Source organism: Panulirus ornatus, chromosome 64, assembly GCF_036320965.1.
Source record: "Panulirus ornatus isolate Po-2019 chromosome 64, ASM3632096v1, whole genome shotgun sequence".
NCBI classification, from domain to species: domain Eukaryota; kingdom Metazoa; phylum Arthropoda; class Malacostraca; order Decapoda; family Palinuridae; genus Panulirus; species Panulirus ornatus.
Window position 1 is genome coordinate 5,043,510 of NC_092287.1, and position 27,940 is coordinate 5,071,449.

A 27,940-nucleotide genomic window follows, 5' to 3' on the forward strand; every position below is an offset into this window, starting at 1 on the left:
CCTCACACCACACATTGTCCTCAAACATCTCATTTCCAGCACATCCATCCTCCTGCGCACAACTCTATCCATAGCCCACACCTCACAACCATACAACATTGTTGGAACCACTATTCCTTCAAACATACCCATTTTTGCTTTCCGAGATAATGTTCTCGACTTCCACACATTCTTCAAGGCTCCCAGAATTTTCGCCCCCTCCCCCACCCTATGATCCACTTCCGCTTCCATGATTCCATCACTGCCAGATCCACTCCCAGATATCTAAAACACTTTAGTTCCTCCAGTTTTTCTCCATTCAAACTTACCTCCCAATTGACTTGACCCTCAACCCTACTGTACCTAATAAACTTGCTCTTATTCACATTTACTCTTAACTTTCTTCTTTCACACACTTTACCAAACTCAGTCACCAGCTTCTGCAGTTTCTCACATGAATCAGCCACCAGCGCTGTATCATCAGCGAACAACAGAAGTGGTAGAGGATGTGTGGATTAGGTGTTTGCTTTGAAGAATGTATGTGAGAAATACTCAGAAAAGCGAATGGATTTGTATGTAGCATTTATGGATCTGGAGAAGGTATATGATAGTGTTGATAGATATGCTCTGTGGAAGGTATTAAGAATATATGGTGTGGGAGGCAAGTTGTTTGATGCAGTGAAAAGTTTTTATCGAGGATGTAAGACATGTGTATGTGTAGGAAGAGAGGAAAGTGACTGGTTCTCAGTGAATGTAGGTTTGCGGCAGGGGTGTGTGATGTCTCCATGGTTGTTTAATTTGTTTATGGATGGGGTTGTTAGGGAGGTGAATGCAAGAGTTTTGGAAAGAGGGGCAAGTATGAAGTCTGTTGGGGATGAGAGAGCTTGGGATATATATATATATATATATATATATATATATATATATATATATATATATATATATATATATTTTTTATTAACTATTCGCCATTTCCCGCGTTAGCGAGGTAGCGTTAAGAACAGAGGACTGGGCCTTTGAGGGAATATCCTCACCTGGCCCCCTTCTCTGTTCCTTCTTTTGGAAAATTAAAAAAAAAATAATGAGAAGGGAGGATTTCCAGCCCCCCGCTCCCTCCCCTTTTAGTCGCCTTCTACGACATGCATAAGACAAGGGAACAAATGGGAACTTCAGTGAAAGGGGCTAATGGGGAGGTAATAACAAGTAGTGGTGATGTGATAAGGAGATAGAGTGAGTATTTTGAAGGTCTGTTGAATGTGTTTGATGACAGAGTGGCAGATATAGTCTTTTGGTCGAGGTCGTGTGCAAAGTGAGAGGGTTAGGGAGAATGATTTGGTAAACAGAGAAGAGGTAGTAAAAGCTTTGCGGAAGATGAAAGCTGGCAAGTCAGCAGGTTTGGATGGTATTGCAGTGGAATTTGTTAAAAAAGGGGGTGACTGTATTGCTGCCTGGTTGGTAAGGTTATTCAATATATGTATGAATCATGGTGAGGCGCCTGAGGATTGGCGGAATGCTTGCATAGTGCTATTGTACAAAGGCAAAGGGGATAAAAATGAGTGCTAAATTACAGAGGTATAAGTTTGGTGAGTATTCCTGGGAAATTATATGGGAGGGTATTGATTGAGAGGGTGAAGGCATGTACAGAGTATCAGATTGGGGAAGAGCAGTGTGGTTTCAGAAGTGGTAAAGGATGTGTGGATCAGGTGTTTGCTTTGAAGAATATATGTGAGAAATACTTAGAAAAGCAAATGGATTTGTATGTAGCATTTATGGATCTAGAGAAGGCATATGATAAGGTTGACAGAGATGCTCTGTGGAAGGTATTAAGAACATATGGTGGAGGAGGCAAGCTGTTAGAAGCAGTGAACAGTTGTTATCGAGGATGTAAGGCACGTGTATGTGTAGGAAGAGAGGAAAGTGATTGGTTCTCAGTGAATGTTGGTCTGTGGCAGGGGTGTGTGATGTCTCCATGGTTGTTTAATTTGTTTATGAATGGGGTTGTTAGGGAGGTGAATGCAAGAGTTTTGGAAAGAGGGGCAAGTATGAAGTCTGTTGTGGATGAGAGAGCTTGGGAAGTGAGTCAGTTGTTGTTCGCTGATGATACAGCACTGGTGGCTGATTCATGTGAGAAACTGCAGAAGCTGGTGACTGAGTTTGGTAAAGTGTGTGAAAGAGGAAAGTTGAGAGTAAATGTGAATAAGAGCAAGGTTATTAGGTACAGTCGGGGTTAGGGTCAAGTCAACTGGGAGGTAAGTTTGAATGGAGAAAAACTGGAGGAAGTAAAGTCTTTTAGATATCTGTGAGTGGATTTGGCAGCGGATGGAACCATGGAAGCGGAAGTGAATCATAGGGTGGGGGAGGGGGCGAAAATTCTGGGAGCACTGAAGAGTGTGTGGAAGTCAAGAACATTATCTTGGAAAGCAAAAATGGGTATGTTTGAAGGAATAGTGGTTCCAACAATGTTGTATGGTTGCGAGGCGTGGGCTATGGATAGAGTTGTGCGCAGGAGGGCGGATGTGCTGGAAATGAGATGTTTGAGGACAGTATGTGGTGTGAGGTGGTTTGATCGAGTAAGTAATAATAGGGTAAGAGAGATGTGTGGTAATAAAAAGAAAGTGGTTGAGAGAGCAGAAGAGGGTGTTTTGAAATGGTTTGGTAACATGGAGAGAATGAGTGAGGAAAGATTGACAAAGAGGATATATGTGTCAGAGGTGGAGGGAACGAGGAGAAGTGGGAGACCAAATTGGAGGTGGAAAGATGGAGTGGAAAAGATTTTGAGTGATCGGGGCCTGAACATGCAGGAGGGTGAAAGGTGTGCAAGGAATAGAGTGAATTGGACCAATGTGGTATTCCTGGGTCAACATGCTGTCAATGGATTGAACCAGGGCATGTGAAGCATCTGGGGTAAACCATGGAAAGTTCTGTGGGGCCTGGATGTGGAAAGGGAGCTGTGGTTTCGGTGCATTATTACATGACAGCTAGAGACTAAGTGTGAACGAATGGGGCCTTTGTTATCTTTTCCTAGCACTACCTCGCACACATGAGGGGGGAGGGGGTTGTTATTACATGTGTGGCGAGGTGGCGATGGGAATGAATAAAGGCACACAGTATGAATTATGTACATGTGTATATATGTATATGTCTGTGTGTGTATATATATGTATACGTTGAGATGTATAGGTATGCATACTTGCGTGTGAGGATGTGTATGTGTATACATGTGTATGTGGGTGGGTCGGGCCATTCTTTCGTCTGTTTCCTTGTGCTACCTCGCTAATGCGGGAGACAGCGGCAAAGCAAAATAATAAACATATATATATATATATATATATATATATATATATATTTTTTTTTTTTTCAAACTATTCGCCATTTCCCGCATTAGCGAGGTAGCGTTAAGAACAGAGAACTGGGCCACTGAGGGAATATCCTCACCTGGCCCCCTTCTCTGTTCCTTCTTTTGGAAAATTAAAAAAAAAAAAATTGAGAGGGGAGGATTTCCAGCCCCCCGCTCCCTCCCCTTTTAGTCGCCTTCTACGACACGCAGGGAATACGTGGGAAGTATTCTTTCTCCCCTATCCCCAGGGATACATATATATATATATATATATATTTTTTTTTTTTTTCAAACTATTCGCCATTTCCCGCGTTAGCGAGGTAGCGTTAAGAACAGAGAACTGGGCCACTGAGGGAATATCCTCACCTGGCCCCCTTCTCTGTTCCTTCTTTTGGAAAATTAAAAAAAAATTGAGAGGGGAGGATTTCCAGCCCCCCGCTCCCTCCCCTTTTAGTCACCTTGTACGACACGCAGGGAATACGTGGGAAGTATTCTTTCTCCCCTATCCCCAGGGATATATATATATATATATATATATATATATATATATATATATATATATATATATATATGGCTGATTCATGTGAGAAACTGCAGAAGCTGGTGACTGAGTTTGGTAAAGTGTGTGAAAGAAGAAAGTTAAGAGTAAATGTGAATAAGAGCAAGGTTATTAGTTACAGTAGGGTTGAGGGTCAAGTCAATTGGGAGATGAGTTGGAATGGAGAAAAACTGGAGGAAGTGAAGTGTTTTAGATATCTGGGAGTGGATTTGGCAGCGGATGGAACCATGGAAGCGGAAGTGGATCATAGGGTGGGGGAGGGGGCGAAAATTCTGGGAGCCTTGAAGAATGTGTGGAAGTCGAGAACATTATCTCAGAAAGCAAAAATGGGTATGTTTGAAGGAATAGTGGTTCCAACAATGTTGTATGGTTGCGAGGCGTGGGCTATGGATAGAGTTGTGCGCAGGAGGATGGATGTGCTGGAAATGAGATGTTTGAGGACAATGTGTGGTGTGAGGTGGTTTGATCGAGTAAGTAACGTAAGGGTAAGAGAGATGTGTGGAAATAAAAAAAGCGTGGTTGAGAGAGCAGAAGAGGGTGTTTTGAAATGGTTTGGGCACATGGAGAGAATGAGTGAGGAAAGATTGACCAAGAGGATATATGTGTCGGAGGTGGAGGGAACGAGGAGAAGAGGGAGACCAAATTGGAGGTGGAAAGATGGAGTGAAAAAGATTTTGTGTGATCGGGGTCTGAACATGCAGGAGGGTGAAAGGAGGGCAAGGAATAGAGTGAATTGGAGTGATGTGGTATACCGGGGTTGACGTGCTCTCAGTGGATTGAATCGGGGCATGTGAAGCGTCTGGGGTAAACCATGGAAAGCTGTGTAGGTATGTATATTTGCGTGTGTGGACGTATGTATATACATGTGTATGGGGGTGGGTTGGGCCATTTCTTTCGTCTGCTTCCTTGCGCTACCTCGCAAACGCGGGAGACAGCGACAAAGCAAAAAAAAAAAAAAAAAAAAAAAAAAATATATATATATATATATATATATATATATATATATATATATATATATATATATCTTTCTTCTTTCAAACTATTCGCCATTTCCCGCGTTAGCGAGGTAGCGTTAAGAACAGAGATCTGGGCCTTTGAGGGAATATCCTCACCTGGCCCCCTTCTCTGTTCCTTCTTTTGGAAAATTAAAAAAAAAGATAATGAGAGGGGAGGATTTCCAGCCCCCCGCTCCCTCCCCTTTTAGTCGCCTTCTACGACACGCAGGGAATACATGGGATCGGGGCCTGAACATGCAGGAGGGTGAAAGGAGGGCAAGGAATAGAGTGAATTGGATCGATGTGGTATACCGGGGTTGACGTGCTGTCAGTGGATTGAATCAGGGCATGTGAAGCGTCTGGGGTAAACCATGGAAAGCTGTGTAGGTATGTATATTTGCGTGTGATGACATATGTATATACATGTGTATGGGGGTGGTTTGGGCCATTTCTTTCGTCTGTTTCCTTGCGCCACCTCGCAAACGCGGGAGACAGCGACAAAGAAAAAAAAAAAAAATATATATATATATATATATATATATATATATATATATATATATATATATATATATATATATATACATGAATAGAGAGCTGTGGTTTCAGTGCATTCCACATGTACATGAGGGGATGGGCCATTCTTCATCTGTTTCCTGGCGCTACCTCACTAATGCATGAAATGGTGAACATACAATTTTTCCTTGTCACACAGAACACTTAACGAAACTCATACAACTAATTCTTCATCAATCTAGATTCAACATATACACATAATACATTTTTTTTTTTTTTTTTTTTGCTTTGTCGCTGTCTCCCGCGTTTGCAAGGTAGCGCAAGGAAACAGACGAAAGAAATGGCCCAACCCACCCCCATACACATGTATATACACACGTCCACACACACAAAATATACATACCTACACAGCTTTCCATGGTTTACCCCAGACGCTTCACATGCCCCGATTCAATCCACTGACAGCACGTCAACCCCGGTATACCACATCGCTCCAATTCACTCTATTCCTTGCCCTCCTTTCACCCTCCTGCATGTTCAGGCCCTGATCACACAAAATCTTTTTCACTCCATCTTTCCACCTCCAATTTGGTCTCCCTCTTCTCCTCGTTCCCTCCACCTCCGACACATATATCCTCTTGGTCAATCTTTCCTCACTCATTCTCTCCATGTGCCCAAACCATTTCAAAACACCCTCTTCTGCTCTCTCAACCACGCTCTTTTTATTTCCACACATCTCTCTTACCCTTACGTTACTTACTCGATCAAACCACCTCACACCACACATTGTCCTCAAACATCTCATTTCCATAATACATTTCCATAATACATACATATACATATACATACACATGTATGTATATGTATGTACATATTCATACTTGCATGCCTTCAATCCATTCCCAGCACCACCCTGCCCCACAGGAAACTGCACAGCATCACTGCCCTCCGCTTCAGCAAGGTAGTGCCAGGAAAACAGACAAAAAAGGCCACATTCGTTCAAACTCAGTCTCTAGCTGTCATGTGCAATTCACTGAAACCACATCTCCCTATCCACATCCAAGATTGAGGAGGAAAGACAGAACAAGAGGGTCTATGTGTCAGAAGAAGGAGCATAGGGGAGGAGGAGACCATGAAGATAAATGAAAGGAGAGATGGAGGCATTATGATATGGGGCCTGATACTCAGAAGAATGAGAAGCAGGAATGGGATAAATGAAGTGGATCCATGTGGGATATAGGGGGATTATGAACTGTCCATTGGCTGAACCAGGGGCATTCAAAGCAGTCAAGGTAAACCATGGAATAATCTATTGAGCCTGGCTGTGGATGGTGAGCACTGGTTTATGTACATTATACACAAAAAACAGAGTGGATATATGCAAATGAAGCCAAAGTCTGTATCTTCTTGATTAGCTTGATTAGGTAGGAGGTGCAATTAGGTACAACAAAATTACCATACTGTATGGCATTACTGTACATTATTTTCAACTATGAACCATACAGTAATTAGGTATGAAAGATATCATACAGTAATTTTCATCAAGTAAATGCAGTAACATTAGGCAGACACATTAGGGAGAAGCATTCGGTAGGAAATTTAGGAAAGAGCCTCTGAAGAGACTGCACCAGAGTTGCCCTATGACAGTGGCCTATTAAGAGTAAAGCAATAAAGGCTAGGATGTAGTACTGGAGTTCACCACTTATGGAAACTCTTTAGCCACACACACACACCCCATAAGGGAGATCCCAAAGGGGCCAATAGTTTCGTAGCATTATACATGACAACTAGAGAATGGATGAGACTGAATGAGGCCATTTATTTGTCTGCTCCTGTCACTACCTTGCTAATGCATGAAATGGTGAGCATACAATTTCTCCTTGTCACACATAATACTTAACAAAACTCATACAACTCAGTCTTCATAAATCTAGATTTTTCTGAAGGGGAGGATTTCCAGCCCCCTCCCCAAATACACATATACATACACGTATACATATATACGCATGTACATATTCATGCTTGCTTGCCTTCATCCATTCCTGGTGCTACCCTGCCCCACAGGAAACAGCATTGCTACCCCGTGCTTCAACGAGGTAGCGCTAGAAATACAAACAAAAAAGGTCACATTCGTTCACACTCAGTCTTTAGATGTCATGTGTAATGCATCGAAACCACAGCTTCCTATCCACATCCAGGCCCTACAGACTTTTCCACAGTTTACCCCTGATGCTTCACATGTCTTGGTTCACTCCATTTGACAGCATGTCGACGCTGGTATGCCACACTGTTCCAATTCACTCTATTTCTTGCATGCCTTTCACCCTCCTGTATGTTCAAGCCCAGATCGCTCAAAATCTCTTTCGCTCCATCCTTCCACCTCCAATTGGTCTCCTGCTTCTTCTTCCCTCCACCACTGACACATACATCCTGTTTGTCAATCTTTCCTCACTCATTCTCTCCATATGTCCAAACCATTTCAACACACCCTCTTCTGCTCTCTCAACCATACTCTTTTTATTTTCACACATCTCTCACACCCTTTCATTACTTATTCAATCAAACCAACTCACACCACATACTGTTGTCAAACATTTCATTTCAAACACATCCACCCTCCTCCAGACAAACCTATCTACCCATGCCTCGCAACCATATAGTATTGTTGGAGTTACTATTCCTTCAAACATGCCCATTTTTGCTCTCCAAGATAACGTTCCCTCCTTCCACACATTCTTCATCGCTCCCAGAACCTTCACCCCCTCTACCACCCTGTGACTCACTTCCATTTCCATAGTTCCAATGACTGATAAGTCCACTCCCAGATATCCAAAACACTTCACTTCCTCCAATTTTTCTCCATTCAAACTTACATCCCAATTAATTTGTCCCTTAACCCTGATGAACCTAAAAACCTTGCTCTTATTCATATTTACTCTCAACTTTCTCCTTTCACACACTTTTCTATACTTGATCACCATTTCTCACATCAGCAAGGTACGGCAAGAAAAAGACAAAGAAAGGCTGCTTTTGTTCATACCCATTCTCTAAGTGTCATGTGTTATGCACTAAAACCTGTACAGCTCCCTATCCACAACCAGGCCCCACAGACCTTTCCATGGTTTACCACAGCCACTTTATACTGATTCTGCCCAGTGACAACATGTCTTCCCTAATGCAAGCACCCAATCTAATCAACCAGCTTCTAGGGGAAAATGAACAGCTGGATTAGCTGTAGGACAACTGTCATGGACAGGATTTTAACCTATGCAGGCATAATCAAGTCACCATTAAAAACATGAACTGCTTCTATTTCTTAATATAGTACTCTGAATACTTGTAAGTAAACAAGGTTTGTTTTTAAGAGAAAGGCTATGATGATGTATATGCCACAATATAATACCGTATGATATAACAAGGATCCTTCATATTTCAAATCTTTCATTGTATATGCATTACTGCTTGTCAGATAGAGATACAGCAGGTACATGAATCTAAGCACAAAAGCCATTGGTAAAAGCAGAGCTATGACCTGACTGAACAATAATTCAAAAAGGAAATGCTCTGTTTAAGTTTAAGCTGTGCAGCTTATTTTGAAACTCAAAAATTCCTAAAAAAAAGCCCCTTTCTTCGTGGATTGTCTATTAAAAATATTCATATTGCTAGATTCTTTCACACCAGCTGAAAGTTATGTAAAGAAAAAGAAGCCAGAAGGGCCTGCAGCCTGGTGACAGGAACAGTCTGTTATCCTGGCTCTATCAAAACATTTTTCATGCTATTGTGTTTATAAAGACCAACTCAGAACATTGTAAGCCGAGCCAATTTATCAAAGTTTATGCTGCCTCTCCTATCCATCCAATATTCCTGGTTGTTCACCTGGCACTATCTATTAACAATCCAGGAGTCAAATAGAATTAATAAATAACTGCTAGGTAACATACCTTACGGCGAGACTCTGTGGTATCCCGTTGAGTGGGTGGGCTGCGAGAACGTCGACGCTTGCTAGACTTGCTCCTCACAACACTGTTTAAGCAACAATGTGAGAATTATTTTCTTCTGAAATGAAGACTTATCAAACTTTTGAAAATTATAGCATTTTGATTCAGAAAATCTTTTCTAAGCCTAAATAGAAGTAAACTAAGGATATATGCTTAGCACTCTGCTAGGTAAAGCTGAAACTTTTCTCATTACAAAATCAAACAAATCACATATACTGTACACATACTATACATCTGAAATATGTTTTAAAAACTGAAAAAACATTTGTGGTCTCCCAAAAGCATGAGAGATTCTGTACGAAAATCAGGATTGGGACCTTCATACCCTTAAATTTCTAGAAAGGAAGCAATGCCCTTCTTTACCCTTCAGTAATCAATCAACATCACAGTGGTAGTTTGCAAGTTTTAGGTCAACCTTTAGCCATCAGAGGCTGCCATAGAGATGACATCAACAATCTACTCAGTTCCAGGATCAAACAGTTCAGAACTTACAGATCACAGGCATCTACCCAAAGGCAGTCACAGTTGGTACACAAAAAGGTCTTATGGGCAAGGAAAAAGAGAGGGGGGGGGGAGCAAGGCAGAAAGAGAACAAAGGTGTATGAACATTACCTGCATGGAAGAAGAGAGTGATAGGGAGATGTAAAAGTGCGGGAGACAGGATTCAAGAAGGAGCAGGGGTTGACACAGAGGTCAAATGAGAGATTGGGTGAGACAGTATCAGCAAACTTAAATGAGAATAAGAAAATGTTTCTAAGTATGGTGAACAGTGTGATGACAGCAAGAAAACAAATGGAAGCATCTATGAAGGGAGCAGATGAGGATGTGGTAATTAGTAAAGAAAAAGTAAAGAGAAGATGGAATGCATATAAAGGATTGTTGAATGTGTCAGATGATAGAGTGGTAAATACCTCCATGTCTGGGACATGGAAGTATGAAATGCAAGAGAGTCATGGCAAGGAAAGAGGGGGACACTATTGTTGATTAGTTAGGATTTTCTTGCATGTATGACTTACGGTAAGGTGACTGAGGATTGGCAGAATGCCTGTAAAGTGTCACTGTATGAGGGCAAGGGGGACCACAGTAAATGTCATAACTACAGAGGTATATGTTTGCTGAGTATACCTGATAATTCGTATAGTAGAAAGGTGACTGAGAGGGCATTGGTATACAAAGAGTATCATACTGGGGAGGAACAATGTGGTGTCAGTATCAGAAGAGGACGTGTGGATCAGGTGTTTGTTTTGAAGAATCTGTGTGAGAAAGTTACAGGAATGAGAAGGAATTGCATGTGGTATATAAGTACCAGGAGTAAGCTTTTGACAGGGCTGACAGGGGGCTTTATGGGAGGTGTTACAAATATGTGGTGTAGGAGGAATGCTACTAGAAGCACTGAAGAGTTTCTATCAACAAAGCAATGCTTCTGTACATGAAAAAAGAGAGGAGGTGAGTGGTTCCTGGTGACATCACCATACTGATTAATCTGTTTATGGATGGCATGTTGAGGGAGGCAACTGTAATGGCTTTGGAAAGAGGGATGGGTTTACAGTCTGTTGGGGGTGGGGGATATTTCCTATATTTCCTATGTTATGAGGCAGTGTGAGGAACATTTGGAGAATGGCCTTATTTCTCTATATCTACTCTCTAGCTGTCATGTATCATGCATCAAAACCAGAACCCCCTATCCACAACCAAGCCCAACATATCTTTCTGTGGTTTCACATCTACCCTTCACCTCATCTAATCCTGTTACCCCTTCCACATTTGCCCCATTTCACTAATTCTCACATTTGTTCTCTTCACATCATCAAACTCCTTCGAAAACATTTTCTTAGCTTAACTGGATCTTGCTCATCCCAACTCTCAACTGCCCTCTCTTTTAGCCCATAAATCCTGACCTCGTTGCTTTTTTCTTGAATGTCTCCCATTTCCTCACACTTCTTCCCTGCAGGTAACACCCATAACTTCCATACACCTCTCATTTCTCTTTCACTAGCAACTTAATTTCCTTGTAACACCATTCACTATCATTTCTCTCATCTACACCTCACACTTTCCACATAACTTGCACTTCTCTTGCACATTAAGCACTACTTCCCCAAATACCTCCCATTCCTCATTTAATCTTCCCTGGTATCTCCTCACGCAAGCCATTTTTCCAAGCTGACTCTTTTTCACCTTCCTCCTCACAAACATATCATTTCCTCTTTTCCTTAAGCCTCTACAATATTTTATCCTCGCTTCCACCAAGCAATGATCAGACATCCCATTAGTTATCTCTCTCAGAACATGCACATCTAAAAACCTCTCTCAAAACACATACATCCAAGAGTGTCTCTTTTGCCCAGATATAAATTACTACATAATCCAATAATGCTCTTACCATCTAACTCACTCATCCATGTATACTTAAGTTTTCCCTTAATTTCAAACTAGATATTCCCAATCCCCAGTCCTTTTTCAACACATAATGCTACAAGCTGTTCACCATTTTCATTCACTCTTGGTACCCATGTGCCCCAGTTATACCCTTAACTACCACATCACCCACTCTTGCATTCAAATTACCCTTCACTAATATTCAATAAATTCCTGGTGCTACCGTGCCCCACAGGAAACAGCATCACTATCCCCTGCTTCAGCAAGGTGGTGCCAGGAAAACAGACAAAAAAGGCCACATTCGTTCACACTTAAGTCTCTAGCTGTCATATGTACTGCACCAAAACCACAGCTCCCTATCCAGAACCAGGCCCCAAACACCTTTCCATGGTTTACCCCAGACATTTCTTCAGTATTCCCACAACCTTCAAGCCCTCATCCACCCTACGACTAAATTCCACTTCCATCGTTCCGTTCAATGCCATGTCCATTCCCAGGTCTCTCAAACACTTCACTTCCTTCAGGTTACCTCCATTCAAACTCACACCCTAACTAACCTGTCCATCAACTGTACTAAACCTAATAACCTTGCTTTTACCCACATTTACTCTTAACTTTCGCCTTTTAAACACCCTTTCAAACTCATTTATTAACTTCTGCAGTTTCACAATCAAATCTGCCACCAGTGCTGTATCATCAGCAAACAACAATGACTCAATTTCCAGGCCCTCTCATTCCCTACAGACTGCAGACTCATCCCTCTTTCCAAGACTCTTGCATTTACCTCCCTCTCCACCCCATCCATAAAAAATTAAACAACCATGGTAACGTTACTCATCCCTGTCACTGACCAACCTTCACTTGGAACCATTCACTCTCCCTCTCTTCCTACTTATACACATGCCTTACACTCTTGATAAAAAATTGTCACTGCCTCCTACCACACCATATATTCTTAAGACCTTCCACGAGGAATATCAATCAACCCTATCATATGCTTTCTCTAGATCCATACATGCCACACACAAATCCATCTATTTCTCTAAGGATTTCTCATAGACATTCTCCAATTCAAACATCTGATCCCCACATCCTCTAACACTTCTGAAACAACACTGTTCCTCCCCAGTCTGATGCTCCATACATGCCTTCACTCTCTCAATTACTACCCTCCCATACAACCTACCAGGTACACTCAACAAACTTATACTTCTGTAGTTTGAACACTCAACTTAATCCACCTTGCCTTTGTACAATGTCACTATACATGCATTCCACCAATCCTCCGGCACCTCATCATGATCCATACATACACTGAAAGTTCTAACTAGCCAATTGACAACACAGTCACCTCCTTTCTTAATACATTCAACAAAAATACCATCCATTCCAACTGCCTTGTCACATTGCATCAATTATAGGATCCTTTGTAAGGATTTTATCACCTCTTCTCTCTTCACCAAACCACTCTCCTTACTCCCCTCACTTCACATACCAACCCAATCCAACCCTACCCAAACACCCTACATCTGCCACCCTATCCTCAAACACATTCAACAGTCCTTCAAAATACTCCATCTCCTCCTCACTACCTGTTATTACTTCCCCTTTTGCTCCTCCTCACCAATTTCCCATTTGTTCTTTGCTAAACATTTTTAAACTCCTTCCAAAACACCTTATTCTCCCTAAAGTTTAGTGATACTTGCTCACCCAACTCTCACTAACCCTCTTTTTCATCCCCTGCACCTTCCTCCTGACCTCCTGCCACTTTCTCTCATACATTCCCAAGTATTTGCACTCCTTCCCTGTACGTACTGCCCAAATGCCTCCTTCTCTCTTTCAGCAGTAACTTTACTTCTTCGTCCACCATGCACTACCCTTTCTAATCTGCCATCTCCCACCTTTCACATGCCATGTGTATCTTTCGACATGCCGCCACTGCTTTTCTGAATACCTCCCATTCCTCACTCACTCCCCTTGCTTCATTTACTCTCACCTCTCACCTTTTGCCATTCTGAACTAAATCTCTCAAGATATTTCTTAACACAAGTCACTTTTCCAAGCCCACTCATTTCTCACTGATATTGTTTCCTCATTTTCCTAAAACCTATACAAATATTCACCCTTGTCTCCACAAGACAGTGATCATACATCCCACGAGCTGCACCTCTCAGCACATTTACATCCAAAAATCTCTCTTTCGCAAGCCAATCAATTAATATGTAATCCAAAAAAGCCCACAGATCATCTTTCCTATTCACTTACATATACTCGAGCGTCTCTTTACCAACCAAGTATTTCCAATCACCAGTCCTTTCTTAGCCCATAACTCCAAAAACTGTTTACAATTTCCATTCATAATACTGAACACCCCATGCCATTATGGTAAAAAGCATGGAACATCATGCACCTGCAGAAAGAAAAAGGAGATAGTTTGGAAACATTCTCAACCAGAAGAGGTTGCTTTGATAAGTTCAAACATCGAAAAAATTGCACAGCATTCACATTTGTGGTGAAGCTGTGAAAGGCAAAATAATGAAATACTGCAAGAGACTTTTGGTGATGAAGAGTGACGATTAAAAGGTATGTGTGAGGGAAAGCTACAATTGAGTTATTTCATCATTGGTTCAAGAACTGAAGGTGCATGGAGAGCTCTGGCGAATGGAAACATGTTTACATGTAGTGTACACTATAAGGCTGCATAATGCAATGCTTGTACATTTAATGTACAAATGTGAAATATTCATACTCCTTGATGAAGACAGGTACAGATAAGTGCTACAGAGTTTGACATGTGGTATAACATAAATTATGAGAATTAAGTAAAGAATGATATGTGACAGATTTGTCAGTTGAAGAAACTGTTAAAAAGATTTATGGATGAAATATGGCAATGTAGGATGCATGACAGATGACAGGAGGATGATGATAAATAGTAGTATATCTGAATATACCAGTGAAGGAGGTAGACTACAAAGGAGGTGGATGGGTATATTAGATAAACTATCAAAGGTAGAAGGTATTCCATACCAAGACATCAGAAGCATGCTTTCTGATCATGTGCAATGGAATCATTTTGTGTGCAGATGGAAACCTGAATCAAGACATCACTCTTATCATAATTCACTGTGCAAAGTGAAGGAGTGAGAGGCATTTATATGAGTGTAGAAGCCAATGTTCAGTTTAATACTGTGGACCTAAACTGAGAATGTGAGTGTCAGTAAACTAAGAAAGGAAGGATGTGATCCTTCCTATGTAAATGGGAATTGAGCTAACAGTAACAGACAGGTTCACAGACATACAGGATAATGCAAAGGTACAAACCTTCTATGGAAGAAAGAGGACTCTACCACACATCTTTCTTCTGACATAAACAATAACCCTATATTTCTCCTAATACTGTGTCCATGGGTGACCCAGCCCAATTCATTTACGTGGGTAAAAAACTTGCCTGTCAGAATCTGAGCTGGTGGACGATGCAGATGATGAAGAGGAAGATGACGAAGAGGTGGAGGAGGAGCGATGTCGCCTCTTAGATTTTTCTTTCTTCTTCTTCTTGTCCCGCTTCTTACGTTTTGGTGACGCGCTCCTGTAATGTGATATGGTATATATTATTAAAAGAAAATACAGTATCATCTCTATCTTTCATACTCACCTTTGGTGAAAAATATCCAAACACTCAAGAACAAGCAAACATGCATACTCAAATATACGCATGTGCACTCTGCAGACACGCTCGCACATGGACAACAATGAGTGACCCTACACAATGTTACTTTTGTTACTGGGCTGATGTGAAGCTCATGGAATGCCACTGTGAAAGAAAAAGATCAACAGTACAGGACTCTCAGGTTATATCTTGATCTAATAATGATCCTAGATCTATCTTAAAAAAAAGGAAACATGATTCTATAAAAAAAACTTTGACAAAATATGTAATTTTGCTTCTATACTAGTGATGAAAATTTTATTCAATAATGCATAAAAATTACTATTTCACATTACTTTTATGAAAGTTCTAAAAAAAAAAATCAAAAGTCAAGAGTATAAAGATGCAAGGTTTCTTCATAGAATCATGTCATACTTAAGAAGATTAAAAGAGATGTCTCTAAAACATAAGACATAACTAAAAACAACTTATGGACAGAGAGGTAGTGTATGTCAAGGATGAGTTAGGACTGAATTGGTTAATGTTTACGTAAAGGAAATGAAAGAAAACAAAAACTCACTATAGTACAACACAAGCAACATAGTACCACTCTGTCCATCTGCCAAGTCATGCAGAGGAGGTCAAGCCACTGAACTTACCATCACCATACGGGACTTAAACACTGTGCAATTACCTTGCTTATGTAACTGCATTCAATGACTGACACTGCTTGGTTATTGTGAACGCCTTTAAACAATTTACATGACGAATATATGATTACATATTAGGAAATACCATCATAAAAACAGACTAAAAAATTTAAGAGGATTTGACAACATCATGACTAATTCCACTCAGTACATTTCAAGCACTGGTACAACAGGTAAAATCTAACTCTGAAAATAATCTTCTCACTAAAAATCAAAACCAAAGCTTGACAGTTCTAAATAATGATAATATGCCTCCACAATAACCTGAGCACAACACTGGTGGACCAAACTGTCTGTCTTTGTCGGTACTAAAATTCTGACGGTAATTGAATGCTTAGTCACTTGGAAATATTGGCAAACATTGATGGTGAGCCATGTGTTTTACCTTGCTTATTACCCTGGTAAAGGAAAGACTTGGCAAGGAAAAAATAAGAAGATATCACATCATTAGTGTGTACTTAGTATTCACCAGTTGCAGATAAAACACTTTGTAAATATATATATATATATATACTGTATATATGTTTCATATATTTAATACATCACATGACAACACATCACATCCTTATGGGAACACAGTGATGGAAAAAAAGTTTGATTATTTAATAAAATTCATGCATTAATGGTTCTAATTTTTACATGATTTGTGAAAATATGCTAGGAAGAATATCAAAACCAGTATAATCTAATATCATGATGTGATATGGTAATGCTTTAGCTGCTGATGTGTGTCAAATTCAGCATATGAATGCCTTTCACAATAACTGTATTGACCGAAAAGCAGAGACAAGCTGTCAAAAAATTTGGTTATAAAACAACTCTACCAATAACTGAGAACAGCAATATAAAATTTTGAAAGTCTAATATAATCAATAAATACTTCAAGCCAAAGAATAAATATTTTTGGCTCATCATTCTGAAACTATGAGCAACAGCCAGAAGCTGCACTCTAGTTGGGCAGTATACTCACAACACAGCACAATCCCTGGAATTGCCTGTCACCAATGCATGTCAAATACCAGCGCATTTCGTTTATATTGTACTGTACTATCCCTCATGATCAAAGACTGTTGTCTGTTGAACCATACCCACACAGTTACTGAGAACATACCTAAAATTCTACACTGCAAATAACATAACATTTCTTCCAATGCCTTCCAAGCATTTCCTGGAATCTAAGTACCTCATTAAATGGTATACAACTAACTTTTCAATTACTCTTTTTTCAAATATTGCATACTTGTAGTATTTCATTTACAATATCAAGTACATGTTATAAACCAGCTGATGCTATCAGACCACCTACTGTCAGAAAGAAGTCACATTACATGAGGCTATCATTGTCAATGAATGATGAGTACAGTTTTGTCAAGGAACTCTTACTCTAAATGAGTCCATCACTTCCCTGCTACTGTGTGATGTGCAGCTTTGAAGCTGCAGAAGCCCCATAAAAGGAGCCCTATTGTGTCATAATACTAATCTGCATATGTAATATAACTAATGCTGGATGTATTATAATACTGATCTGCAAAGACCTAAATGTGGTGTACTTTAATGTGTGCAAGTAATGAGGCAGTTACAATCACTGAGTTGGAAACTACAACTGACTACCCTATGGTTTCAACTGCTTAGTTGCTTTATATTCAGTAAGCTCAACACTTCAAAGGCTTGTCTGAACAAAGACTTCTGTCACAATGTAGACACCAAATTATCAAGATAAACCTTAGAGCCTAATCTCTATGTGTAATGTTACAGAATATATGACAACATTACTACTGCTACTACTGCTGCTGCTATTACTACTACTACTACTACTACTGATAATAATATTAATAATGATAATAATAATAATAATAAAAAAAATAAAAATTAAATAATTTTTTTTTTTTTTTTTTAATACTTTGTCGCTGTCTCCCGCGTTTGCGAGGTAGCGCAAACAATAACAATAATAAAACAAATAACAATAATAATAATAATAATAATAATAATTAGTGGATTGAATCAAGGCATGTGTATGGGGGTGGGTTGGGCCATTTCTTTCGTCTGTTTCCTTGCGCTACCTCGCAAACGCGGGAGACAGCGACAAAGAAAAAAAAAAAAAATTATATTCTATATATTTTATTATACTTTGTCGCTGTCTCCCGCGTTAGCAAGGTAGCGCAAGGAAGCAGACAAAAGAATGGCCCAACCCACCCACATACACATGTATATACATACATGTCCACACACGCAAATATACATACCTATACATCTCAACATATACATATATATACACGCACAGACATATACATATATACACATGTACATAATTCATACTGTCTGCCTTTATTCATTCCCATCGCCACCTCGCCACACATGAAATAACAAACCCCTCCCCCCTCATGTGTGAGAGGCAGCACTAGGAAAATACAACAAAGGCCCCATTCGTTCACACTCAGTCTCTAGCTGTCATGTAATAATGCACCGAAACCACAGCTCCCTTTCCACATCCAAGCCCCACAGAACTTTCCATGGTTTACCCCAGACGCTTCACATGCCCTGGTTCAATCCACTGACAGCACGTCAACCCCGGTATACCACATCGTTCCAATTCACTCTTTTCCTTGCACTCCTTTCACCCTCCTGCATGTTCAGGCCCCAATCACTCAAAATCTTTTTCACTCCATCTTTCCACCTCCAATTTGGTCTCCCACTTCTCCTAGTTCCCTCCACCTCCGACACATATATCCTCTTGGTCAATCTTTCCTCACTCACTCTCTCCATGTGACCAAACCATTTCAAAACACCCTCTTCTGCTCTCTCAACCACACTCTTTTTATTACCACACATCTCTCTTACCCTTACATTACTTACTCGATCAAACCACCTCACACCACATATTGTCCTCAAACATCTCATTTCCAGCACATCCACCCTCCAGCGCATAACTCTATCCATAGCCCACGCCTCGCAACCATACAACATTGCTGGAACCACTATTCCTTCAAACATACCCATTTTTGCTTTCCGAGATAATGTTCTCGACTTCCATATATTCTTCAAGGCTCCCAGAATTTTCGTCCCCTCCCCCACCCTATGATTCACTTCCGCTTCCATAACAATAATAATAATCCCTGAGAATGGGGGAGAAAGAATACTTTCCACGCATTTCCTACATGTTGTAAAAGGCAACTAAAAGGGGTGGGAGCTAGAAGCTGAAAATCCTTCCCTTCACTTTTACTTTTCTAAAAGAAAGAACAGAGAAAGGGCTTAAAAGAGGATTTTTCCCTCTTAGGCTCAGTCATCTGTTCTTGACACTACCTCACTGATGCAGAAAATGGCAAATGTGTATAAAAAAAATATAATAATAATAATCTATCTATCTATCTATATCTCTGATGCCTACTCCCTTCTGGAACTCCCACAAGAGGGTGGCCTGGGTAACAGTATCCATAACCAGTGAACTCCAGTGCTGCTTCTTTGCCTTTAGTGCCTCACCCTTAACAGGCAACTGGCCAAGGGCAAGTCTAGTGCAGTGATTGAAGAGACACCTACCTAAAGTTCGTACTGACTACTTCTACCTAATGCTCCTGCCTAATGTTCCTACCTACATGCAGGAGGGTAAGAGGCATGCAAGGAATAGGGTGTTTGGAATATGTGGTATACTGGTTGACATGCCATGGAAAGGTCTGTGGGGCCCGGATGTGGTTAGGGAGCTGCAGTTTCAGTGCATTACACATGACAGCAAGAGAATGAGTATGAACGAATGTGGCCTTTTTTGTCTGTTTTCCTGGTGCTACCTCACTACAGCAGAGGGTAGCGATGCTGTTTCCTGTGGGAGAGGGTAGCACCAGGAATGGATGAAGGCAAGCAAGTATGAATATGTACATGTGTATATATGTATATGCGTATATGTTGATATGTATATGTATGTATGTATGTATGTATATGTGTGTATGGGCATTTATTTATTTTTTTTTTCTTTGTCGCTATCTCCCGTGTTTGCGAGGTAGCGCAAGGAAACAGACGAAAGAAATGGCCCAACCCACCCCCTTACACATGTATATACATACGTCCACACACGCAAATATACATACCTACACAGCTTTCCATGGTTTACCTAAGACGCTTCACATGCCCTGATTCAATCCACTGACAGCACGTCAACCCCGGTATACCACATCGATCCAATTCACTCTATTCCTTGCCCTCCTTTCACCCTCCTGCATCTTCAGGCCCCGATCACACAAAATATTTTTCACTCCATCTTTCCACCTCCAATTTGGTCTCCCACTTCTCCTCGTTCCCTCCACCTCCAACACATATATCCTCTTGGTCAATCTTTCCTCACTCATTCTCTCCATGTGCCCAAACCATTTCAAAACACCCTCTTCTGCTCTCTCAACCACGCTCTTTTTATTTCCACACATCTCTCTTACCCTTAAGTTACTTACTCGATCAAACAACCTCACACCACACATTGTCCTCAAACATCTCATTTCCAGCACATCCATCCTCCTGCGCACAACTCTATCCATAGGTGGTGTGCAAAGTGAGAGGGTTAGGGAAAATGATTTGGTAAACAGAGAAGAGGTAGTAAAAGCTTTGCGGAAGATGAAAGCCGGCAAGGCAGCAGGTTTGGATGGTATTGCAGTGGAATTTATTAAAAAAGGGGGTGACTGTATTGTTGACTGGTTGGTAAGGTTATTTAATGTATGTATGACTCATGGTGAGGTGCCTGAGGATTGGCGGAATGCGTGCATAGTGCCATTGTACAAAGGCAAAGGGGATAAGAGTGAGTGCTCAAATTACAGAGGTATAAGTTTGTTGAGTATTCCTGGTAAATTATATGGGAGGGTATTGATTGAGAGGGTGAAGGCATGTACAGAGCATCAGATTGGGGAAGAGAAGTGCGGTTTCAGAAGTGGTAGAGGATGTGTGGATCAGGTGTTTGCTTTGAAGAATGTATGTGAGAAATACTTAGAAAAGCAAATGGATTTGTATGTAGCATTTATGGATCTGGAGAAGGCATATGATAGAGTTGATAGAGATGCTCTGTGGAAGGTATTAAGAATATATGGTGTGGGAGGCAAGTTGTTAGAAGCAGTGAAAAGTTTTTATCGAGGATGTAAGGCATGTGTACGTGTAGGAAGAGAGGAAAGTGATTGGTTCTCAGTGAATGTAGGTTTGCGGCAGGGGTGTGTGATGTCTCCATGGTTGTTTAATTTGTTTATGGATGGGGTTGTTAGGGAGGTAAATGCAAGAGTCCTGGAAAGAGGGGCAAGTATGAAGTCTGTTGGGGATGAGAGAGCTTGGGAAGTGAGTCAGTTGTTGTTCGCTGATGATACAGCGCTGGTGGCTGATTCATGTGAGAAACTGCAGAAGCTGGTGACTGAGTTTGGTAAAGTGTGTGGAAGAAGGAAGTTAAGAGTAAATGTGAATAAGAGCAAGGTTATTAGGTACAGTAGGGTTGAGGGTCAAGTCAATTGGGAGGTGAGTTTGAATGGAGAAAAACTGGAGGAAGTGAAGTGTTTTAGATATCTGGGAGTGGATCTGTCAGCGGATGGAACCATGGAAGCGGAAGTGGATCATAGGGTGGGGGAGGGGGCGAAAATTTTGGGAGCCTTGAAAAATGTGTGGAAGTCGAGAACATTATCTCGGAAAGCAAAAATGGGTATGTTTGAAGGAATAGTGGTTCCAACAATGTTGTATGGTTGCGAGGCGTGGGCTATGGATAGAGTTGTGCGCAGGAGGATGGACGTGCTGGAAATGAGATGTTTGAGGAAAATGTGTGGTGTGAGGTGGTTTGATCGAGTAAGTAACGTAAGGGTAAGAGAGATGTGTGGAAATAAAAAGAGCGTGGTTGAGAGAGCAGAAGAGGGTGTTTTGAAATGGTTTGGGCACATGGAGAGAATGAGTGAGGAAAGATTGACCAAGAGGATATATGTGTCGGAGGTGGAGGGAACGAGGAGAAGAGGGAGACCAAATTGGAGGTGGAAAGATGGAGTGAAAAAGATTTTGTGTAATCGGGGCCTGAACATGCAGGAGGGTGAAAGGAGGGCAAGGAATAGAGTGAATTGGAGCGATGTGGTATACAGGGGTTGACGTGCTGTCAGTGGATTGAATCAAGGCATGTGAAGCGTCTGGGGTAAACCATGGAAAGCTGTGTAGGTATGTATATTTGCGTGTGTGGACGTGTGTATGTACATGTGTATGGGGGGGGGGGGGTTGGGCCATTTCTTTCGTCTGTCTCCTTGCGCTACCTCGCAAACGCGGGAGACAGCGACAAAGTATAAAAAAAAAAAAAATATATATATATATATATACTTTTTTTTTTTTTTGCTTTGTCGCTGTCTCCTGCGTTTGCGAGGTAGTGCAAGGAAACAGACGAAAGAAATGGCCCAACCCACCCCCATACACATGTATATACACACGTCCATACACACAAACATACATACCTACAGAGCTTTCCATGGCTTACCCCAGACGCTTCACATGCCCTGATTCAATCCACTGAGAGCATGTCCATCCCAGTATACCACATCGATCCAATTCACTCTATTCCTTGCCCTCCTTTCACCCTCATGCATGTTCAGGCCCCGATCACACAAAATCTTTTCACTCCATCTTTCCACCTCCAATTTGGTCTCCCACTTCTCGTTCCCTCCACCTCCGACACATATATCCTCTTGGTCAATCTTTCCTCACTCATTCTCTCCATGTGCCCAAACCATTTCAAAACACCCTCTTCTGCTCTCTCAACCATGCTCTTTTTATTTCCACACATCTCTCTTACCCTTATGTTACTTACTCGATCAAACCACATCACACCACACATTGTCCTCAAACATCTCATTTCCAGCACATCCATCCTCCTGCGCACAACTCTATCCAGAGCTCATGCCTCGCAACCATACAACATTGTTGGAACTACTATTCCTTCAAACATACCCATTTTTGCTTTCGAGATAATGTTCTCGACTTCCACACATTCTTCAAGGCTCCCAGGATTTTCGCCCCCTCCCCCACCCTATGATCCACTTCCACTTCCATGGTTCCATCCGCTGCCAGATCCACTCCCAGATATCTAAAACACATTACTTCCTCCAGTTTTTCTCCATTCAAACTTACCTCCCAATTGACTTGACCCTCAACCCTACTGTACCTAATAACCTTGCTCTTATTCACATTTACTCTTAACTTTCTTCTTTCACACACTTTACCAAACTCAGTCACCAGCTTCTGCAGTTTCTCACATGAATAAGCCACCAGCGCTGTATCATCAGCGAACAACAACTGACTCACTTCCCAAGCTCTCTCATCCACAACAGACTTCATACTTGCCCCTGTTTCCAAAACTCTTGCATTCACCTCCCTAACAACCTCATCCATAAACAAATGTGAATAAGAGCAAGGTAATTAGGTACAGTAGGGTTGAAGGTCAAGTCAATTGGAGTAAGTTTGAATGGAGAAAAACTGGAGGAAGTAAAGTGTTTTAGATATCTGGGAGTGGATCTGGCAGCGGATGGAACCATGGAAGTGGAAGTGGATCATAGGGTGGGGGAGGGGGTGAAAATCCTGGGACCCTTGAAGAATGTGTGGAAGTCGAGAACATTATCTCGGAAAGCAAAATGGGTATGTTTGAAGGAATAGTGGTTCCAACAATGTTGTATGGTTGCGAGGCGTGGGCTATGGATAGAGTTGTGCGCAGGAGGATGGATGTGCTGGAAATGAGATGTTTGAGGACAATGTGTGGTGCGAGGTGGTTTGATCGAGTAAGTAACGTAAGGGTAAGAGAGATGTGTGGAAATAGAAAGAGCGTGGTTGAGAGAGAAGAAGAGGGTGTTTTGAAATGGTTTGGGCACATGGAGAGAATGAGTGAGGAAAGATTGACCAAGAGGATATATGTGTCGGAGGTGGAGGGAACGAGGAGAAGTTGGAGACCAAATTGGAGGTGGAAAGATGGAGTGAAAAAGATTTTGTGTGATCGGGGCCTGAACATGCAGGAGGGTGAAAGGAGGGCAAGGAATAGAGTGAATTGGATCGATGTGCTATACCAGGGTTGACGTGCTGTCAGTGGATTGAATCAGGGCATGTGAAGCGTCTGGGGTAAACCATGGAAAGCTGTGTAGGTATGTATATTTGCGTGTGTGGACGTATGTATATGCATATATATATATATATATATATATATATATATATATATATATATATATATATATATAAATAATATATATATTATAAGGGGAGTGGGGGAGGAACGGGATGTATTTAGGAAAGCAGTGATGGCTTGCGCAAAAGATGCTTGCGGCATGAGAAGCATGGGAGGTGGGCAGATTAGAAAGGGTAGTGAGTGGTGGGATGAAGAGGTAAGATTATTAGTGAAAGAGAAGAGAGAGGCATTTGGACAATTTCTGCAGGGAAAAAATGCAAATGAGTGGGAGATGTATAAAAGAAAGAAGCAAGAGGTCAAGAGAAAGGTGCAAGAGGCAAAAAAGAGGGCAAATGAGAGTTGGGGTGAGAGAGTATCATTAAATTTTAAGGAGAATAAAAAGATGTTTTGGAAGGAGGTAAATAAAGTGCATAAAACTGGGGAGCAAATGGGAACTTCAGTGAAGGGGGCTAATGGGGAGGGGATAGCAAGTAGTGGTGATGTGAGAAGGAGATGGGGTGAGTATTTTGAAGGTTTGCTGAATGTGTTTGATGATAGAGAGGCAGATATAGGGTGTTTTGGTCGGGGTGGTATGCAAAGTGAGAGGGTTAGGGAAAATGATTTGGTAAACAGAGAAGAGGTAGTAAAAGCTTTGCGGAAGATGAAAGCCGGCAAGGCAGCAGGTTTGGATGGTATTGCAGTGGAATTTATTAAAAAAGGGGGGTGACTGTATTGTTGACTGGTTGGTAAGGTTATTTAATGTATGTATGATTCATGGTGAGGTGCCTGAGGATTGGCGGAATGCTTGCATAGTGCCATAGTACAAAGGCAAAGGGGATAAGAGTGAGTGCTCAAATTACAGAGGTATAAGTTTGTTGAGTATTCCTGGTAAATTATATGGGAGGGTACTGATTTAGAGGGAGAAGGCATGTACAGAGCATCAGATTGGGGAAGAGCAGTGTGGTTTCAGAAGTGGTAGAGGATGTGTGGATCAGGTGTTTGCTTTGAAGAATGTATGAGAGAAATACTTAGAAAAGTAAATGGATTTGTATGTAGCAATTATGGATCTGGAGAAGGCATATGATAGAGTTGATAGAGATGCTCTGTGGAAGGTATTAAGAATATATGGTGTGGGAGGCAAGTTGTTAGAAGCAGTGAAAAGTTTTTATCAAGGATGTATGCATGTGTACATGTAGGAAGAGAGGAAAGTGACTGGTTCTCAGTGAATGTAGGTTTGCGGCAGGGGTGTGTGATGTCTCCATGGTTGTTTAATTTGTTTATGGATGGGGTTGTTAGGGAGGTGAATGCAAGAGTTTTGGAAAGAGAGGCAAGTATGCAGTCTGTTATGGATGAGAGAGCTTGGGAAGTGAGTCAGTTGTTGTTTGCTGATGATACAGAGCTGGTAGCTGATTCAGGTGAGAAACTGCAGAAGCTGGTGACTGAGTTTGGTAAAGTATGTGAAAGAAGAAAGTTGACAGTGAATGTGAATAAGAGCAAGGTTACTAGGTACAGTAGGGTTGAGGGTCAAGTCAATTGGGAGGTAAGTTTGAATGGAGAAAAACTGGAGGAAGAAGTGTATTAGATATCTGGGAGCGGATTAGGCAGCAGATGGAACCATGGAAGCGGAAGTGAATCATTGGGTGGGGGAGAGGGCGAAAGTTCTGAGAGCGCTGAAAAATGTGTGGTAGTCGAGAATGTTATCTTGGAAAGCAAAAATATGTGGAAGGTGGGAACGTTATCTCGTAGAGCAAAAATGGGTATGTTTGAAGGAATAGTGGTTCCAACAATGTTATATGGTTGTGAGGCGTGGGCTATAGATACAGTTGTGCAGAGGAGGGTGGACATGCTGGAAATGAGATATCTGAGGACAATATGTGGTGTGAGGTGGTTTGATCGAGTAAGTAACGTAAGGGTAAGAGAGATGTGTGGAAATAGAAAGAGCGTGGTTGAGAGAGCAGAAGAGGGTGTTTTGAAATGGTTTGGGCACATGGAGAGAATGAGTGAGGAAAGATTGACCACGAGGATATATGTGTCGGAGGTGGAGGGAACGAGGAGAAGTGGGAGACCAAATTGGAGGTGGAAAGATGGAGTGAAAAAGATTTTGTGTGATCGGGGCCTGAACATGCAGGAGGGTGAAAGGAGGGCAAAGAATAGAGTGAATTGGATCAATGTGGTATACTGGGGTTGACGTGCTGTCAGTGGATTGAATCAGGGCATGTGAAGCGTCTGGGGTAAACCATGGAAAGCTGTGTAGGTATGTATATTTGCGTGTGTGGACGTGTATGTATATACATATGTATGGGGGTGGGTTGGGCCATTTCTTTCGTCTGTTTCCTTGCGCTACCTCGCAAACGCGGGAGACAGCGACAAGGCAAAAAAAAAAAAAAATGTATACGTTGAGATGTATAGGTATATGTGCGTGTGGACTCGTATGTATATACATGTGTATGTGGGTGGGTTGGGGCATTCTTTCGTCCGTTTCCTTGCGTTACCTCACTAATGCAGGAGACAGCGACAAAGTATAATAAATATAAATAAATATATATATGTGTATATGAGTGGATGGGCTCTCCCCTACTTACAACCTATCCGAATTACAGTTGTCCATATATAAAACCAGGAAAAACTGTAAAAGAATATACATAAATATAAAAATTACGCTTGGTCATACATTCGACAGTGGTAACAGCTGGGTTTGTATGACAGTACTTGTCAGACAGGAAGTATGAAGTCTACGATAATAAGGAAGTAATGACACGGGTCCATCCAAGAAATAAAAAAGCTGTTGATGCTATGGACTGAAGATCAAATTCAAAAACATGTACCACTAAGCTTATTAACAATTCCAGTGAAGGCTAGAAGATCCCTTACCCATTTTTTTCAAAGTATGTTCCAAAAATCACAATTCTATTTCAATAAAGTTTTGAATGGCATATAGATAGAAAATTCAACAAACAATATTTTGTTTCAAATGCTAATATTCTATAATTTTTTTTTTTTAAACTATTCGCCATTTCCCGCATCAGCAAGGTAGCGTTAAGAACAGAGGACTGGGCCTCTGAGGAAACATCCTCACCTGGCCCCCTTCTCTGTTCTTTCTTTTGGAAAATTAAAAAAAAACAAGAGGGGAGGATTTCCACCCCCCCCCCCGCTCCCTCCCCTTTTAGTCGCCTTCTACGACACGCAGGGAATACGTGGGAAGTATTCTTTACACAGCTGCTGTGAGTCTAAGTTATCTCAATGAATACAAAGTTGTAAAAAAAAAAAGACAATTCATTTTTATGCATTTTATATTGTTTCAGACAATAGAGATAATAAAGGAAAAATATAGATTCTATTACCTCAAGACTTATGATAGAGTACCATCTATAATTTCATAATCCCACAATGCTTCTGTCAAAGTCTGCATAATATTCCTGATTGTCTCCAACTATCATGTCAGCAAGTTCATCATTGTATCAATGAAACCTTAGAAATACTGCTATATATTCTGAAATTATAATCAAAGGTTGAGCAGACACAATTAAGAGGTAAGGAGAGTTTTACTTTGGTGTATCCCACAGCATCAGCTGGTTTATGTAAATTGGAGCCAGTCAAATCCTGAAGTATTATCTTCATTGTGTGTCTGTATAATGATTGCTGTCATATTCATTACCCGGCTTACTGAGAGTGAAAAACAGAGGAAAGGCA

At 41.1% G+C, this 27,940-nt stretch overlaps 1 protein-coding gene across 4 annotated transcripts in view; it reads right to left on the reverse strand.

Moving 5' to 3' along the window:
* The window catches only part of LOC139746254 (uncharacterized), a 140,458-nt gene that overhangs the window by 57,636 nt on the left and 54,882 nt on the right, over positions 1-27,940 (reverse strand). For all 4 annotated transcript variants that reach the window (XM_071657275.1, XM_071657273.1, XM_071657276.1 and 1 more), the window contains 2 exons: positions 15,212-15,349; positions 9,325-9,406 (listed from right to left, as the gene is read on the reverse strand). In XM_071657275.1, the coding sequence (XP_071513376.1) occupies positions 9,325-9,406; positions 15,212-15,349 (220 nt within the window). The remainder of the gene's footprint in view (positions 1-9,324; positions 9,407-15,211; positions 15,350-27,940) is intronic.